The sequence below is a fragment of the Myxine glutinosa genome, chromosome 2 (assembly GCF_964187855.1).
Source record: "Myxine glutinosa chromosome 2, kmMyxGlut1.1, whole genome shotgun sequence".
Classification (NCBI taxonomy): Eukaryota; Metazoa; Chordata; class Myxini; order Myxiniformes; family Myxinidae; genus Myxine; species Myxine glutinosa.
The window spans coordinates 135,150,288-135,164,043 of record NC_136262.1 but is presented as its reverse complement, the minus strand read 5'-3'; the positions used below and the strand labels follow the sequence as shown (position 1 = coordinate 135,164,043).

The window sequence follows — 13,756 nt, the reverse complement described above, 5'->3', positions numbered from 1 at the left end:
CCGCTTCGGCCGGGCCGGGCCCATTACGCAATTAAAAACTGAGCTGAATTATAGTAGTCAATCTTCTACGTCCGCGAGTAAAAGCTGAATGATGGTAGTAAATTAATTCAAAAAAGAACCAAAAATTTCGGGACAGGCCCCGGGAAGGTCATAGGCTAGGTGGCGAGGCCGGTCGAGGCCCACCTCGGCCGAGCTGGGCCCATTTCACAATTAAAAGGTGAGCTGAATTATAGTAGTCAATCTTCTTCGGCCGCGGGTAAAAGCTGAATTATAGTAGTCAATCTTCTACGGCTGCGAGTAAAAGCTGAATTATAGTAGTAAATGTATTCAAAAAGAACCAAAAATGTCGGGACGGGCCCCGGGAAGGTTTTAGGCTAGGTGGCGAGGCCGGCTGAGGCCGCTTCGGCCGGGCTGGGCCCATTTCGCAATTAAAAGCTGAGCTGAATTATAGTAGTCAATCGTCTACGGCCACGAGTGAAAGCTGAATTTTCGTAGTAAATTCATTCAAAAAGAACCAAAAATGTCGGGACGGGCCCGGGAAGGTTATAGGCTTGGTGGTGAGGCCGGTCGAGGCCCACCTCGGCCGAGCTGGGCTCATTTCACAATTAAAAGGTGAGCTGAATTATAGTAGTCAATCTTCTATGGCTGCGAGTAAAAGCTGAATTATAGTAGTAAATGTATTCAAAAAGAACCAAAAATGTCGGGACGGGCCCCGGGAAGGTTTTAGGCTAGGTGGCGAGGCCGGCTGAGGCCGCTTCGGCCGGGCTGGGCCCATTTCACAATTAAAAGCTGAGCTGAATTATAGTAGTCAATCTTCTACGGCCACGAGTAAAAGCTGAATTTTCGTAGTAAATTCATTCAAAAAGAACCAAAAATGTCGTGACGGGCCCCGGGAAGGTTATAGGCTAGGTGGTGAGGCCGGTCGAGGCCCACCTCGGCCGAGCTGGGCTCATTTCACAATTAAAAGGTGAGCTGAATTATAGTAGTCGATCTTCTACGGCTGCGAGTAAAAGCTGAATTATAGTAGTAAATGTATTCAAAAAGAACCAAAAATGTCGGGACGGGCCCCGGGAAGGTTTTAGGCTCGGTGGCGAGGCCGGCTGAGGCCACTTCGGCCGGGTTGGGCCCATTTCGCAATTAAAAGCTGAGCTGAATTATAGTAGTCAATCGTCTACGGCCACGAGTAAAAGCTGAATTTTCGTAGTAAATTCATTCAAAAAGAACCAAAAATGTCGGGACGGGCCCCGGGAAGGTTATCGGTTAGGTGGCGAGGCCGGTCGAGGCCCATTCATTCAAAAAGAACCTGGGCAACGCCGGGTGCTTTCAGCCAGTTCAATACAATCACAAAATTTAATGACACAACATCAATTGAAATTTTGATGTTGTGAATGTATTCTCATTTAATTATTGATTTATACTTTTTGAAAAAGGTTACAATTTTAAAAGGCACAGTGCAAATACAGTGCAAATACAAATACATTTGCACAGTGCAAATACATAAGCTTCCATAATGGCAAAAGTGAACCGTTAATAACACACACTGAATGGTTTCTCAGACATACTACATCTACGCTCTGGGACGGCGATAGTGCTTGTGCCGACCAGTGATCAGCCATGGTTTATCCAGTTGGGTGGGTCCATGCACACGACAACAGCATTCTTGTGGGAAGGTTAAAATTGTTAACATTCTGAATTGGAAGCTAACTAGAGCGTTCAAAGAACACCTTGCCCCACGGAGTGTTCAAGTATATGATTCAATTGAAATAAAATCAAGATTGTAAACGTCGTATTAGATATATATATTGTTACGTATTCGGCCCTAATGATTGTTGTTATGATTATTGTGGAAGAGGTGGAGCGAAGGAAAAGAGGTGGGAGGACATCGAAAAGAGACGTGGTGGTTGAAGCTCCGGCCCGAGCGTTCGACGTACAGTGCGAGTGAACTTTGCATCCTTGAAGGGAAGTTCGGGCGATAAGAAATATCGCCGGAATGCGTGGAGCCTGTGTCGTCGGGTATTCTCATTGAGGTTCCGGAGGATCCAGGCCTTGAGAATCCGGGTTGAAGCGAAAGCCGTCCACCATCTTCGCCACGCGAGCACCCTGCAGTGAACAGGCTTTTGTCGTGTCGGCTGGGCATTATTCCCCGGTGGATTGCCGGGGACGGCTGTGCCAGAAAGGGGCACGTGAGAATTATACGGAGGCTCGCGGATTGAACCGCACCGTGTACGTTGGAGCACGTCTTTGTGAGGTTCCTCTCCACCGCTGTGTTGCTGGGGGTTGAGCACGTGACCTCGGGGTCGTCTCGCTCGTCTACGCCTCAATTGACCATCGGCCCTTGACTCCCCGATCGCGGGAGCGCACAGAGACATTGGGACTTCGCCTTGGAGGGGTGCAGAGACATTGGGGGAGGTGCCGTGAGTGTGGGGTTAAGGGGCTTGATTAAGGTAGGGTTAAGGTAGGGGTGATTGCCCCCATTGTTGTATAGCTCTTTGTGGGTGATTTCTAATATATTATTGTTTGGTTATAACCTGGTGTGGTTGCATTATTGCTTTGACTGTTTCATTTGCTGGTTCCATTGAGGGACATTATTTGCTGGATTTCAACCAAGGATAACACGTCTTTCTGCCGGGGACCCTCTCGGGGTTCGGAGGTCCACCGAGACCAGAGGTAAGGGGGGGACCCCGCAACAACATACAGTCACGTGAAAAAGTAAGTACACCCCATGTAAATTTTTGACTTTTTCAACATATTTCAACATACAGCTATTTGATCTTCATTTCAACAATATTGATAGATAAAGGTGATATAACATAACAAATATCATGAAACATTTACATTTTGTAGTCCATTGTATAATTTAAATAAACATAAATGCAAATGTCGCATGTGGAAAAAGTAAGTACACCCCTACATTTATCACTACTTCAAATACCTAAAATTAGAATCAGGTGCCCCATCTCAGGTGCAAATGATTAGAACATCGTTAGAGAGGACCGTGGAGGAACCTGTCATATTTACACCTCAGACATTTAGTTTGGTTTGCTCTTTGTTGTTGAAGTGTGCGGCGTCACCATGCCTAGATCAAAAGAGCTCTCTGAGGCCTTCAGAAAGAAGGTTATAGATGCCTACGAGTCTGGGCAGGGGTTTAAAAAGATCTCCAAACAATTTGAAATCAATCATTCGACTGTCCGGAAGATCATCTACAAGTGGAGAAGATTCCAAACAACTGCCAACTCGTTCAGGCCAGGCCGCCCCAGCAAGTTCAGCACGAGAGCAGACCGCAAGATGCTGAAATAAGTCTTAAAGAACCCCAGAACAACCTACAGGTAGCTCTTGCCACTGTTGATGTCAAAGTGCACGAGTCTACCATTACAAAGAGGCTGCACAAATTTGATCTGCATGGGAGGTGTGACAGGAGGAAACCTTTGCTGTCCAGAAAGAACATCAGGGCAAGACTAAAGCTTGCCAATGAACACCTATAATAATAATAATAATAATAATAATAATAATAATAATAATAATACATTTATTTTATATAGCGCTTTTCAAGAAGCCCAAAGACGCTTTGACAGAGTACAAAAAACAAGTGCAAAAAGACAAAAATCAATAGGTAAATAATCGAAGCAAAAGGAAGGAGAAGGAGAAGAGATAGTCAGGGGTTAAATGCTGTGGGTTAAATGTTGAATGCAGTGTTGAACAGGTGGGTATTGAGTGATGTTTTGAATGTGGTGAGTGAGGAGGAGTCTCTGATGGTGTGAGGTAGTGAGTTCCAGAGGGTGGGAGCAGCGATGGAGAAGGCCCTGTCCCCCCAGGATCTGAATTTGGTCCAGATGGGGGGGGGGTCATGAGGTTGGTACCAGCAGAGCGGAGGTTGCGGGTGGGAGTGTGTCTGGAGAGGAGGTCAGCCAGGTAGGATGGGGCCAGGTTATGGAGGGCTTTGTAGGTCAAGAGGAGGATTTTGTACTGGATTCTCTGGGGGATGGGGAGCCAGTGAAGCTTGTAAAGGACGGGCGTGATGTGGTCACGGGTCCGGGAATGGGTGAGTAGACGGGCAGCGGAGTTCTGAATGTATTGGAGTTTATTGGTGATTATTGAGGGTGAACCATAGAGGAGGCTGTTGCAGTAGTCCAGACGGGAGGTGACGAAGGCGTGGATGAGGGTTTCTGCAGCCGTGGAGGAGAGGGATGGACGGAGACGGGCGATGTTTTTCAGGTGAAAGAAGGCTGTCTTTGTGATCTGTTTAGTGTATTTGTCGAAGGAGAGGGTTTGGTCAAAGATGATGCCAAGATTCCGGATGTGAGGGGAGGTGGATACTGGGAAACCGTCGATGTTGAGGGCAAAGTTATGGGTGGATTTGGTGAGCGTTTTTGGGCCAATGATGATTATTTCAGATTTATCACAGTTAAGCTTGAGGAAGTTGATTTGAAGCCAGGATTTTATTTCAGTGATGCAGTTTGTCAGGATAGAGTGGGTGGCGGTGGAGATGGACTTGGTGGAGATGAAAAGCTGGATCTCATCGGCGAAGCAGTGGAATTGGAGACCATGACGGCGGATTAAGTGACCAAGGGGGTCAGGTACAGGATGAAGAGGAGGGGGCCAAGAACTGAACCTTGGGGGACACCTTGGGGGAGGGGAGCAGTGGGGGATTTGCAGTTATTGATGGAGATGAACTGGCGTCTGTCAGAGAGGTATGATTTGATCCAAGAGAGGGCAGTGCCGGTAATGTTAAAGGTCGTTTCAAGTCGGGTGAGGAGGATGGTGTGATTGATGGTGTCAAAGGCGGTGCTGAGGTCGAGGAGGATGAGAATGTTGAGGTTGCCAGCGTCAGAGGAGAGGAGAAGGTCGTTGGTGATTTTGAGGAGAGCAGTTTCAGTGCTGTGGTTGGAGCAGAATCCGGATTGGAATGTTTCATACAGGTTATTGGCAGAGAGGTGATGTTTGAGTTGAGTGGCTACAGCGCGTTCCAAAACTTTTGACAGAAAAGGTAGGTTGGAGATGGGTCTGAAGTTGTTTAGGGTGTCAGGGTGGAGTCCAGGTTTTTTCAGAATGGGGGGGGGGGGGGGGGGGACGCAAAGACCAGCACTTCTGGAGCAATGTGCTCTGGACAGATGAGTCAAAGGTGGAGCTATTTGGCCACAGTACCAGAAGACATGTTTGGCGAAAACCAAAGACAGCATTTGACCACAAGAACCTGATACCAATTGTAAAGCATGGTGGTGGAAATATTATGGTTTGGGGCAGCTTTGCTGCATCAGGGCCTGGGCAGCTCACCATCATAGAATCCACGATGAATTCTTCATTGTACCAGTGGGTGCTTGAGGATAATGTGAGGCCATCTGTCGGAAAGTTGAAGCTCAACCGAAGGTGGACCTTGCAACATGACAATGACCCGAAACATACTCGTAAATCCACCAAGGAATGGCTGAAAAGAAAGAAATGGAGGGTTCTGGAATGACCAAGTCAAAGCCCGGATCTAAATCCCATCGAGATTTTGTGGGGGGATTTGAAACGAGCTGTGCATGCAAGAAACCCCTCAAACATTGCACAGCTGAAAGAATTCTGCATGGAGGAGTGGGCAAAAATTTCTCCCAGTCGATGTCAGAGACTGGTAGACAGTTATAAGAAACGCCTACTTGAGGTTGTTTCTGCCAAAGGGGGCAATACCACCTATTAGAGCCAAGGGTGTACTTACTTTTTCCACATGCGAAATTTGCATTTATGTTTATGTAAATTATACAATGGACTACAAAATGATATGAAGATCAAATAGCTATATGTTGAAATATGTTGAAAATGTCAAAACTTTACATGGGGTGTCCTTACTTTTTCACGTGACTCTATATATATATATATTGTTGCGGTTTTCCACCGCCCTTCTTACCCTTACCAAGGGGGGATTAAGCCCCTTGTTCTTTCTGGGCTTGGCGGAACCGAGAGACTTGAAAACGCCTCTTCCAGGCAAACGCAAGGTAGGGTTTCGGGACCAAGTCTCGCTCGTACCTAAATCCCTGCGCCGCCATGGAAGCGGGGAACCAAGCCTCGCACGAGCCACGTGTAATTTGAGTACAGCGAGCGGATTGCGTACCACGTGGTCCGTGCAGTCACTGTTAAATATTGGACCCTGATTAGAGCGGTTCTATTCGTACCACACTTAGTCAATGAGGAAAACACGAGAACGATCGAATGGAAGAAAGAACACAGGTTTAATTATTATTATTCCCACTATTATGTTCAAGGATCCATAGAAGCAGAGACACAGAGCAGAACTTAAGCAGTCTTATTCTTAAACCCCAGACTTGGGCCCATTCACACTCACACAGGGAATTGCAGGCAGGATGATGTTCAGGCCAACGCGCCGACTTGGTCGTCCAGGAACGGCCCCATCCGGCTCTCCATGATCCCAGCACGTCCCGCGAAGAAGGCACGCACGCGGTGGAAGGAGCCTCATAGCGCGTCTCCCGAACAAAAGGCAGCCGATGAGGTCGGGAAAAGTACACGTCTCTCAGCGCGGCTGGCGGTTACACAGCGCGTTATCACTCGCGTAACTCAATGCACTACATGCGGCTCAGCTTCAAGCTCAACCGAGCGTCACTTTCATATGAGCGCGTATCTGGGTTCATGCGCGTCTTTCGCCGATCCCGTATCTTTATACTCTGCCGCGCTCTTCAATGCCAACTCAGTCCTCGTACCTCAATCGCTCGTGGAACTCAACTGCTGCTCGAACTCACCGCACTCTTTTGGTGGCTTTGCGCAACGGCTTGTATCGATACGCCCCAAAACTTCTCGAACCTTCCAACCACACCCTGTGACGCAGTGCTGCCGTCACACCCTCTGAGCCCTGATTGGCGGCTCGCGCTTACGGTCAGCTCCTCTGCCGCCCACATTTGTGTCCTTTATGACACAGGAAAGGACTATGCTCACAAGTACTAAGAGATAACTGCACTATCGCGAGGCTACATGTTCTTGTGTGACTAACTATGAGGGGGAAATTTAACCTTTGTTATACTGACTGTTACCAAAACGCTGTTACACCACACAATGTATTACTCATTACTAGTACCTGTTGTTTGTGTCCTTTATGACATCCTTAAAAACAATGTTTCCTGTTTGGAATTTTTTTCAATATTGTCTGAGTGTCAGGCAGACAGAGTAAAAAAAAAAAATCATCCCACTCCTCTCTGCGAATGTGCGATCAGGACGAATTTGGTGCCAAAGTACTGCAAAACCTCAGCTTAGTTTTCCGATTCATGTTCCGTTTGTGTTCAAAATATAACATTCAATTTAAATTAAGTTGTTCCTCGATTATAAACTGTTGTTTTTGGATGGAATGACGGACAGACAGACTGTGGTGAAGCCATTGCTTAACCTCGCTTTTCACTTTGTGTGCGCGGGGTAATGTTAGTCAGCAAAGGAACAGGGAAAAATGCATACAAGGGAAGTGGGGCCTGGGGTAACCAGGGGACTGTTGATTCAAGTCACACTATTTCCACCCATAAATCCACCATTGGAAAGAAGTAAAGGGAGTATGGAACAGAAATAAATAAATGTGGTGAGAACACTGACATGGAGGTGGTAGGGAATGCAGATAGAGGTAAAGGTGGTAGAAAACAGAAAGGGAAATGGTGGTGGGGAACGCATCGGCGTGAGTCAACTGCACATTCTGTCCAGCAATTGCAGGGCCATCGTTTCATACTATCAATGGGATTTTTTTTTTTAACAGAAAGCAGGACATGCAATGATCTCCATCGGTTATTTCTACTCGCAACGGTACCCGCCCTATAGGCGGAGCTTCAATTGGGAGGCCCAAATGAAAAGGCAAAATATCAGAAATTGAAGGCTTTTTTTATTTTAAACGATTTATATAAACATCCGTTAAATCATTTCACACGCAAATCATCAAAATCTAAACAGTATTCGTAGAATTTCAATAAAAGGAACATCACTGTTCATATCGGTAAATATTATTCCATCGTGTTTGGGAAAATTGGAAAAAATTTCCTAATTGGAAAAACAATATAGCCTATTTTACTCCAGGGGGTCCCAGGATTACCCACCCAAAATTTAGTTGCGATCGGTTCAGCCATTTTTGCGGAACCTGTGAACAGACACAGACATTTGGTGAATTATAGTAAGATGGTCTAATATCAGATATAGTGTGTGTTATGATATCCATGCAATCCATAGACTACCAGGCCATGCATGAAGTAGAGGTTATCCTCAATGCAGTACGTCATGGTTACTTTGCAACCTGCCACGGTCACTCAAGTCAAGTCCAATCGCATGACCAACTTACGCCTGTCTCTCCAGCAGGTTGTACGTGCATCCGGACTCACCCTTGAGCGGTGAGCAGCTGCTCAAGCAAACTGTCTCGTTTGAGAAACTCAAACTGACCAACAACGAACTGGACCAGCATGGCCACGTGGGCTACACATCCATCCACAGAAATGCTCATGTTTACATAAGGGTCATGAGGGTCTTGAGAGCGGGTGGGCTACCTGAATGGAAGTGTGCGTGAAAGAGCATTGCTCAGTACAAATTAGGAGTTCTCCCACATTTTAAGTCTACGACCCCTTTTGATGGACGCGAAGAAGCCCCAAACCCACAATTCCAAGATAAATGAAGTGCATTTCTTGCCTTATTTAATTATATGTATTATTAACATACATTTCATGACAAACCAAATTCATCTTATAATTGCTTTCCATGCATGTTTCCCAATTGGCCTGTTACCGGATTTTGTCACAAGTTGTGACCATAGTGCGGTCATTCTTGTTTTGGCACAATCATCAACCCACCCACTGCGGACATGAATTCATCCATGGACACATTTCTGGCTCGCTGGCCGTTGTTTAACCTGGAGATGGGCTGACTGTTTCCATCAGAGGAGTAAATATAGTGTTGGAAGCAGTATCCGCTGGGAGGAGGGTCAGTTTCAGTTAGCCAAGAGACACGAAGACCCTTGGAGATCATGAATAGGCCATGGGAAGCCATTTTTGTTACCCCACTCCAGCGAGGGAACTGAGCAGGTGCTGCGTAGCAGGATGAATTGGAGACTTTGGGTTTTCCTTAAAGTTGAAGAATTGTGTTACCTTGTAAACACCACTCACTGACACACCTCCACCACCTTATTTATAGGATTTTGTGGCTGCCTTGTGAGTGACCATATGGTGGAAATGGATGACATGGTCTTGCAGAGACATTAAATGTATGAAATAATATTGAAGTGTTGGGAAATTAAATAGGGTCCCCTCTTCCCATACATTGAACGGCACATTGTCTGTTCAATTTGCTAGGTACGTTTAAATTGGGAAGGGGCTCTGCCAACCTGCACCGGAGCAGATGGCATGCCATTCACTGGGGGACCTTGGCAAAATTAAGATTGGGTTGGTGTGCCATTTCAATCTTTCATCAAATATATTTTAATTACTTCATTTTCTTTTGTTCCCTTTCTTATTCTTTCTAATTACCATGCTTTGAGAATTGGGTTTCTAAAAAACAGGAATTTATTCATTTAGATATGTTGCAATGCAAGTATCTTGATGCCCATGTTGAAATCATCACCAGTTTATACCAAATCCTCGCCTGGATGAATGGAATTACTAGTTTGTCGAAATCTCTTTTCAGATCATCTTGAATTCCATGCACAAGTACCAGCCACGTGTCCACATCATAAAGAAGAAGGATCACACGGCCTCGCTTCTAAACCTCAAACCAGAGGAGTTTCGCACTTTTGTTTTCCCAGAGACTGTATTCATGGCCGTGACCGCCTACCAGAACCAGCTGGTGAGTCCTGGGAGAGCACAAAAAGCCCCCTCGAGGGAGGGCAGGGGGAGAGATTCGGAGAAGGGGAGAGTAGGTAAGGGGAAGGGGGGGGAGAGATTCAGAGAAGGGGAGAGTAGGCAAGGGGAGGGCAGGGGGAGAGATTCGGAGAAGGGGAGAGTAGGTAAGGGGAGGGGGGGGGAGAGATTCAGAGAAGGGGAGAGTAGGCAAGGGGAGGGCAGGGGGAGAGATTCGGAGAAGGGGAGAGTAGGTAAGGGGAGGGGGGGGGGAGAGATTCGGAGAAGGGGAGAGTAGGCAAGGGGAGGGCAGGGGGAGAGATTCGGAGAAGGGGAGAGTAGGTAAGGGGAGGGGGGGGGAGAGATTCGGAGAAGGGGAGAGTAGGTAAGGGGAGGGCAGTGGGAGAGATTCGGAGAAGGGGAGAGTAGGTAAGGGGAGCGGGGGGGGGGGGGGGGGGAGGTTGAATGTGCTTGCGGGTTTTTAACTGCGGCGCCCCCTAAGGAGGGTCGTGTCATTCCGCTTCCGCAGATAACCAAGTTGAAGATAGACAGCAACCCTTTCGCTAAGGGATTCCGAGATTGTTCAAGAATGAGCGATTTGGAACGGTGAGCTTTATAATACTGGACCGACAGTCTGCAGCATGGTGCTTTTCAATGAAGAACTTAAAACATGGGTGGAGCGGGGGCGTTCGGGGTAACCTACTCCCCAAACTTGCAAAGTATGTTTTGGTAAGATCGAGCAATCACAAGGGTATCACACCAGTCAGAGAAAGAAATAAGTCTTTGAACACTCCAACAAACAGCTAGATAACAACAAATAATGCATATATTTATTATCCATATGCAGGGAGAGGGTGGCAAAGGGGGTGTGATGGTCCAAAATTACATAAAATATCAAAGATTCCACCACATTGTTATTGTTATGCCCCAACCACATCATCTCTCACCCATTCAGGGTAGTGTAACTTCTTAGCTCTAACCTTATCCAACTGAACAAATCTGCTTCCTCTACATGAGGCCAAATAACTTGGCAGAATGGAGTATTGGGCATTCTCTTTATTCTGTATTATTGTTATAAAGTAGAAAGCCACAGACTTGTACTGATGTGGAAGGTATTCAAATGTGAAAAATAGAATGTTGGCTTTTTTAAACTAATAAAAACTTTCATTTTGCCTTGTGTGAAACCCCTCTTCACAAATGATTGGACCCAGGCCTGGGCCTCCTCCTTGGTCATAGTTTAGAGTATAATGTTGACAAATAGACGTCCAGCTCTTTGAACGCTCCTTTTGATTAACAGCGATTTCTGCTATGGCAAGGTAATGCGGCACCTTCCTTCAAAATAATTCTGGTTGTGTTCCTCCGTGTACCACAAGAGACTCGTTGGGTTATGGCAGTCAGTTATCCCATATTAAAGGGTGTGTGTGTTCGTTCGTGTGTGTGTGTGTGTGTGCGTGTGCGTGGTGTGTGCATGTAAGTTGTTGTTGCCTGCTATTTTCCCACACGTAGGCAAGCCTCAGTGTTTGTGTGTGTGTATATGAATGATTGTATGTACGCAAGTATATATATATATATATATATATATATATATATATATATATATATATATATATATATATATATATATATATACAGACTTGGCATTTAATATGGAATTTTCTTTTGTGGGGGTGAACTTACTTTTCAAGATGACTTAGAACCAAAAGTTCATTGGAATTATGTTGAAATTATTCTAGATTTTGTTAATGTGACCTTTAAAAGAAACAAAAACCACATTTGACATTTCGAAGCAAATAAATTTATCCTTGAAAGTGATGTAAACTGATATCGAACTCAATTCACGGACAGTACTGTCTTAAACTTCTGTACGTTTTCCAGAAGTATCTCTTTATTTTGCACATTAGCCAAAAAATTTTTCAACAAAAACAAAAGCTAAATTATGACTGGGATTACGGACAGTAAAATTACAGTTCAGTACTTCGTGTAACCCCCACGAGCATTCAGGAGAGCACGTACACGTCGACGCATGCTGTTCACGAGATTTGCCAAGGTTTGGACAGGAATCGCTTGCCATGCAGTGACAATAGTCTGCTGCAATTCACGCACAGAGGTCGGCTGCTGGTCCAAGTTGTCGATTTGACGCGTTAATTCTGCCCACACGTTCTCTATCGGATTTCATATCCGGGGACATGGCAGGCCACTCCATATGCTCTACACCACGGTCAGCAAGAAAGTGTTGGATCATGCAAGCATGATGAGGCCGTGCATTGTCATCTTGGAAGACAAAGTTTCCTCGAAAGGCTGCACGAGCAAATTGAAGCAATTTTTCTTCCAGAATGGCCCTGTACTTGAACTGGTTCAGGTTTCCATTCAGAACAACCAGGTCAGTTTTGCCCCCTGCATGAAAAGCAGCCCAAATGGTCACCCCACCACCTCCAGCTTGGACTCTTGGCACTATACAATCTTCGTTGTGGGCTTCATGCACTTGTCTGCGCACTCGGACGCGGCCATCTTGATGATAGACCAGAAATCTAGACTCGTCACTGAAGGTCACGTGATTCCAGTGTCCTGGCTGCCATTGACGGTGCTCTCTGGCCCACTGCAATCGGCGCTGGCTGTGTTGTCTGGTCAGGCGGGGCTTTCTCAGGGGACGTCTGGCAGGATAGCCTGCTTGAACCAGTCGTTGGTTGACTAGCCTTCTGGATACAGGCACATTTGTCAATTGCTGCCACTCAGCCCTAAGCCGATTAGCTGACTTGGTATGGCCATTGCAGACCAACCGGTGCAGCTGGCAATCATCTCTCCTTGTGGTTCTGCGGGGACGTCCTGGCCTCGGTATTGGAGTAGGGACACCCCTCTGAGCATTTCGTTTCAGGATCTTGGACACCTGACCTTGAGTGATGCCATACTGCCGAGCAATAGCACGCTGTTTCATGCCAGAATTTCGTAAAGCCACCATTCCATGAGAAACAGCATTGTCAAGTTGACGGACCATCTCCAGAGGAAGCGGCAATAACTTTTGTAGACGTGCAGCAGTTGTTTTCCACTAATACAGAACGCAACAACCCTTATATACCCGATTGTGAATCCAATTGTCAAATGTACCTGTCCTTACATTTTGTCAAGCCACCTGTGATATAATCATGTTATTGACTTCTTGCTGCGAAAGACAATCAGTGACATGGTTCTTTCAACAAAGACATCACCGAAGGGTAAAAGAAACTCACCAGATTGATATACTGAGTTCAGAAAGTAAACCCAAGTCAAGAAAAAAAAAAATTCCATATTAAATGCGAAGTCTGTATATATATATTTATATATATATATATATATATATATATATATATATATATATATATATATATATATATATATATATATACACACACACATACAACAGACTTGTTTTAACTGAGGATAATGAATGCATGTGAGTTGCTGTGTTGTCATGATTTACACCAATAATAATATAAACATATATTTTGCACAAATGTATTTGCAATATTTTCAAATCATTTCAAAGAAAAAGAAAGAAATTTATTTTTAAAACTTTTCAAAAAAAAAGAAGAAACTCTTCGGACATCCACACGGGAAAGGTAGGTGCATGCTGGAAGTTTGGTACGATTTCACTAAAGTTTGAGGTAGTAGTTCAATGACAAGACAGGACAGACTGCACATTATATATATATATCTATATATCTATATATATATATGTATATATATATATATATATATATATATATATATATATACAGACTTGGCATTTAATATGGAATAATTTTTTCTGGGGGTGAACTTACTTTTCAAGATGTCTTAGAACCAAAAGTTCATTGGAATTATGTTGAAATTATTCTAGATTTTGTTAATGTGACCTTTAAAAGAAACAAAAACCACATTTGACATTTCGAAACAAATAAATTGATCCTTGAAAGTGATGTGAACTGATATCGAACTCAATTCATGGACAGTACTGTGTTAAACTT

At 45.0% G+C, this 13,756-nt stretch overlaps 2 protein-coding genes across 2 annotated transcripts in view; one reads left to right on the top strand and one right to left on the bottom strand.

Annotated features, from left to right (window-relative positions):
* Window positions 1–13,756, top strand: part of LOC137414082 (T-box transcription factor TBX20-like) — an 82,416-nt gene that overhangs the window by 20,600 nt on the left and 48,060 nt on the right. The window contains exons 4-6 of the mRNA XM_078771692.1: window positions 8,311–8,419; window positions 9,625–9,783; window positions 10,306–10,382. Of these exons, the coding sequence (XP_078627818.1) occupies window positions 8,311–8,419; window positions 9,625–9,783; window positions 10,306–10,382 (345 nt within the window). The remainder of the gene's footprint in view (window positions 1–8,310; window positions 8,420–9,624; window positions 9,784–10,305; window positions 10,383–13,756) is intronic.
* The window catches only part of CTSA (cathepsin A), a 222,950-nt gene that overhangs the window by 207,514 nt on the left and 1,680 nt on the right, over window positions 1–13,756 (bottom strand). The gene's annotated exons all lie outside the window — the stretch shown is intronic.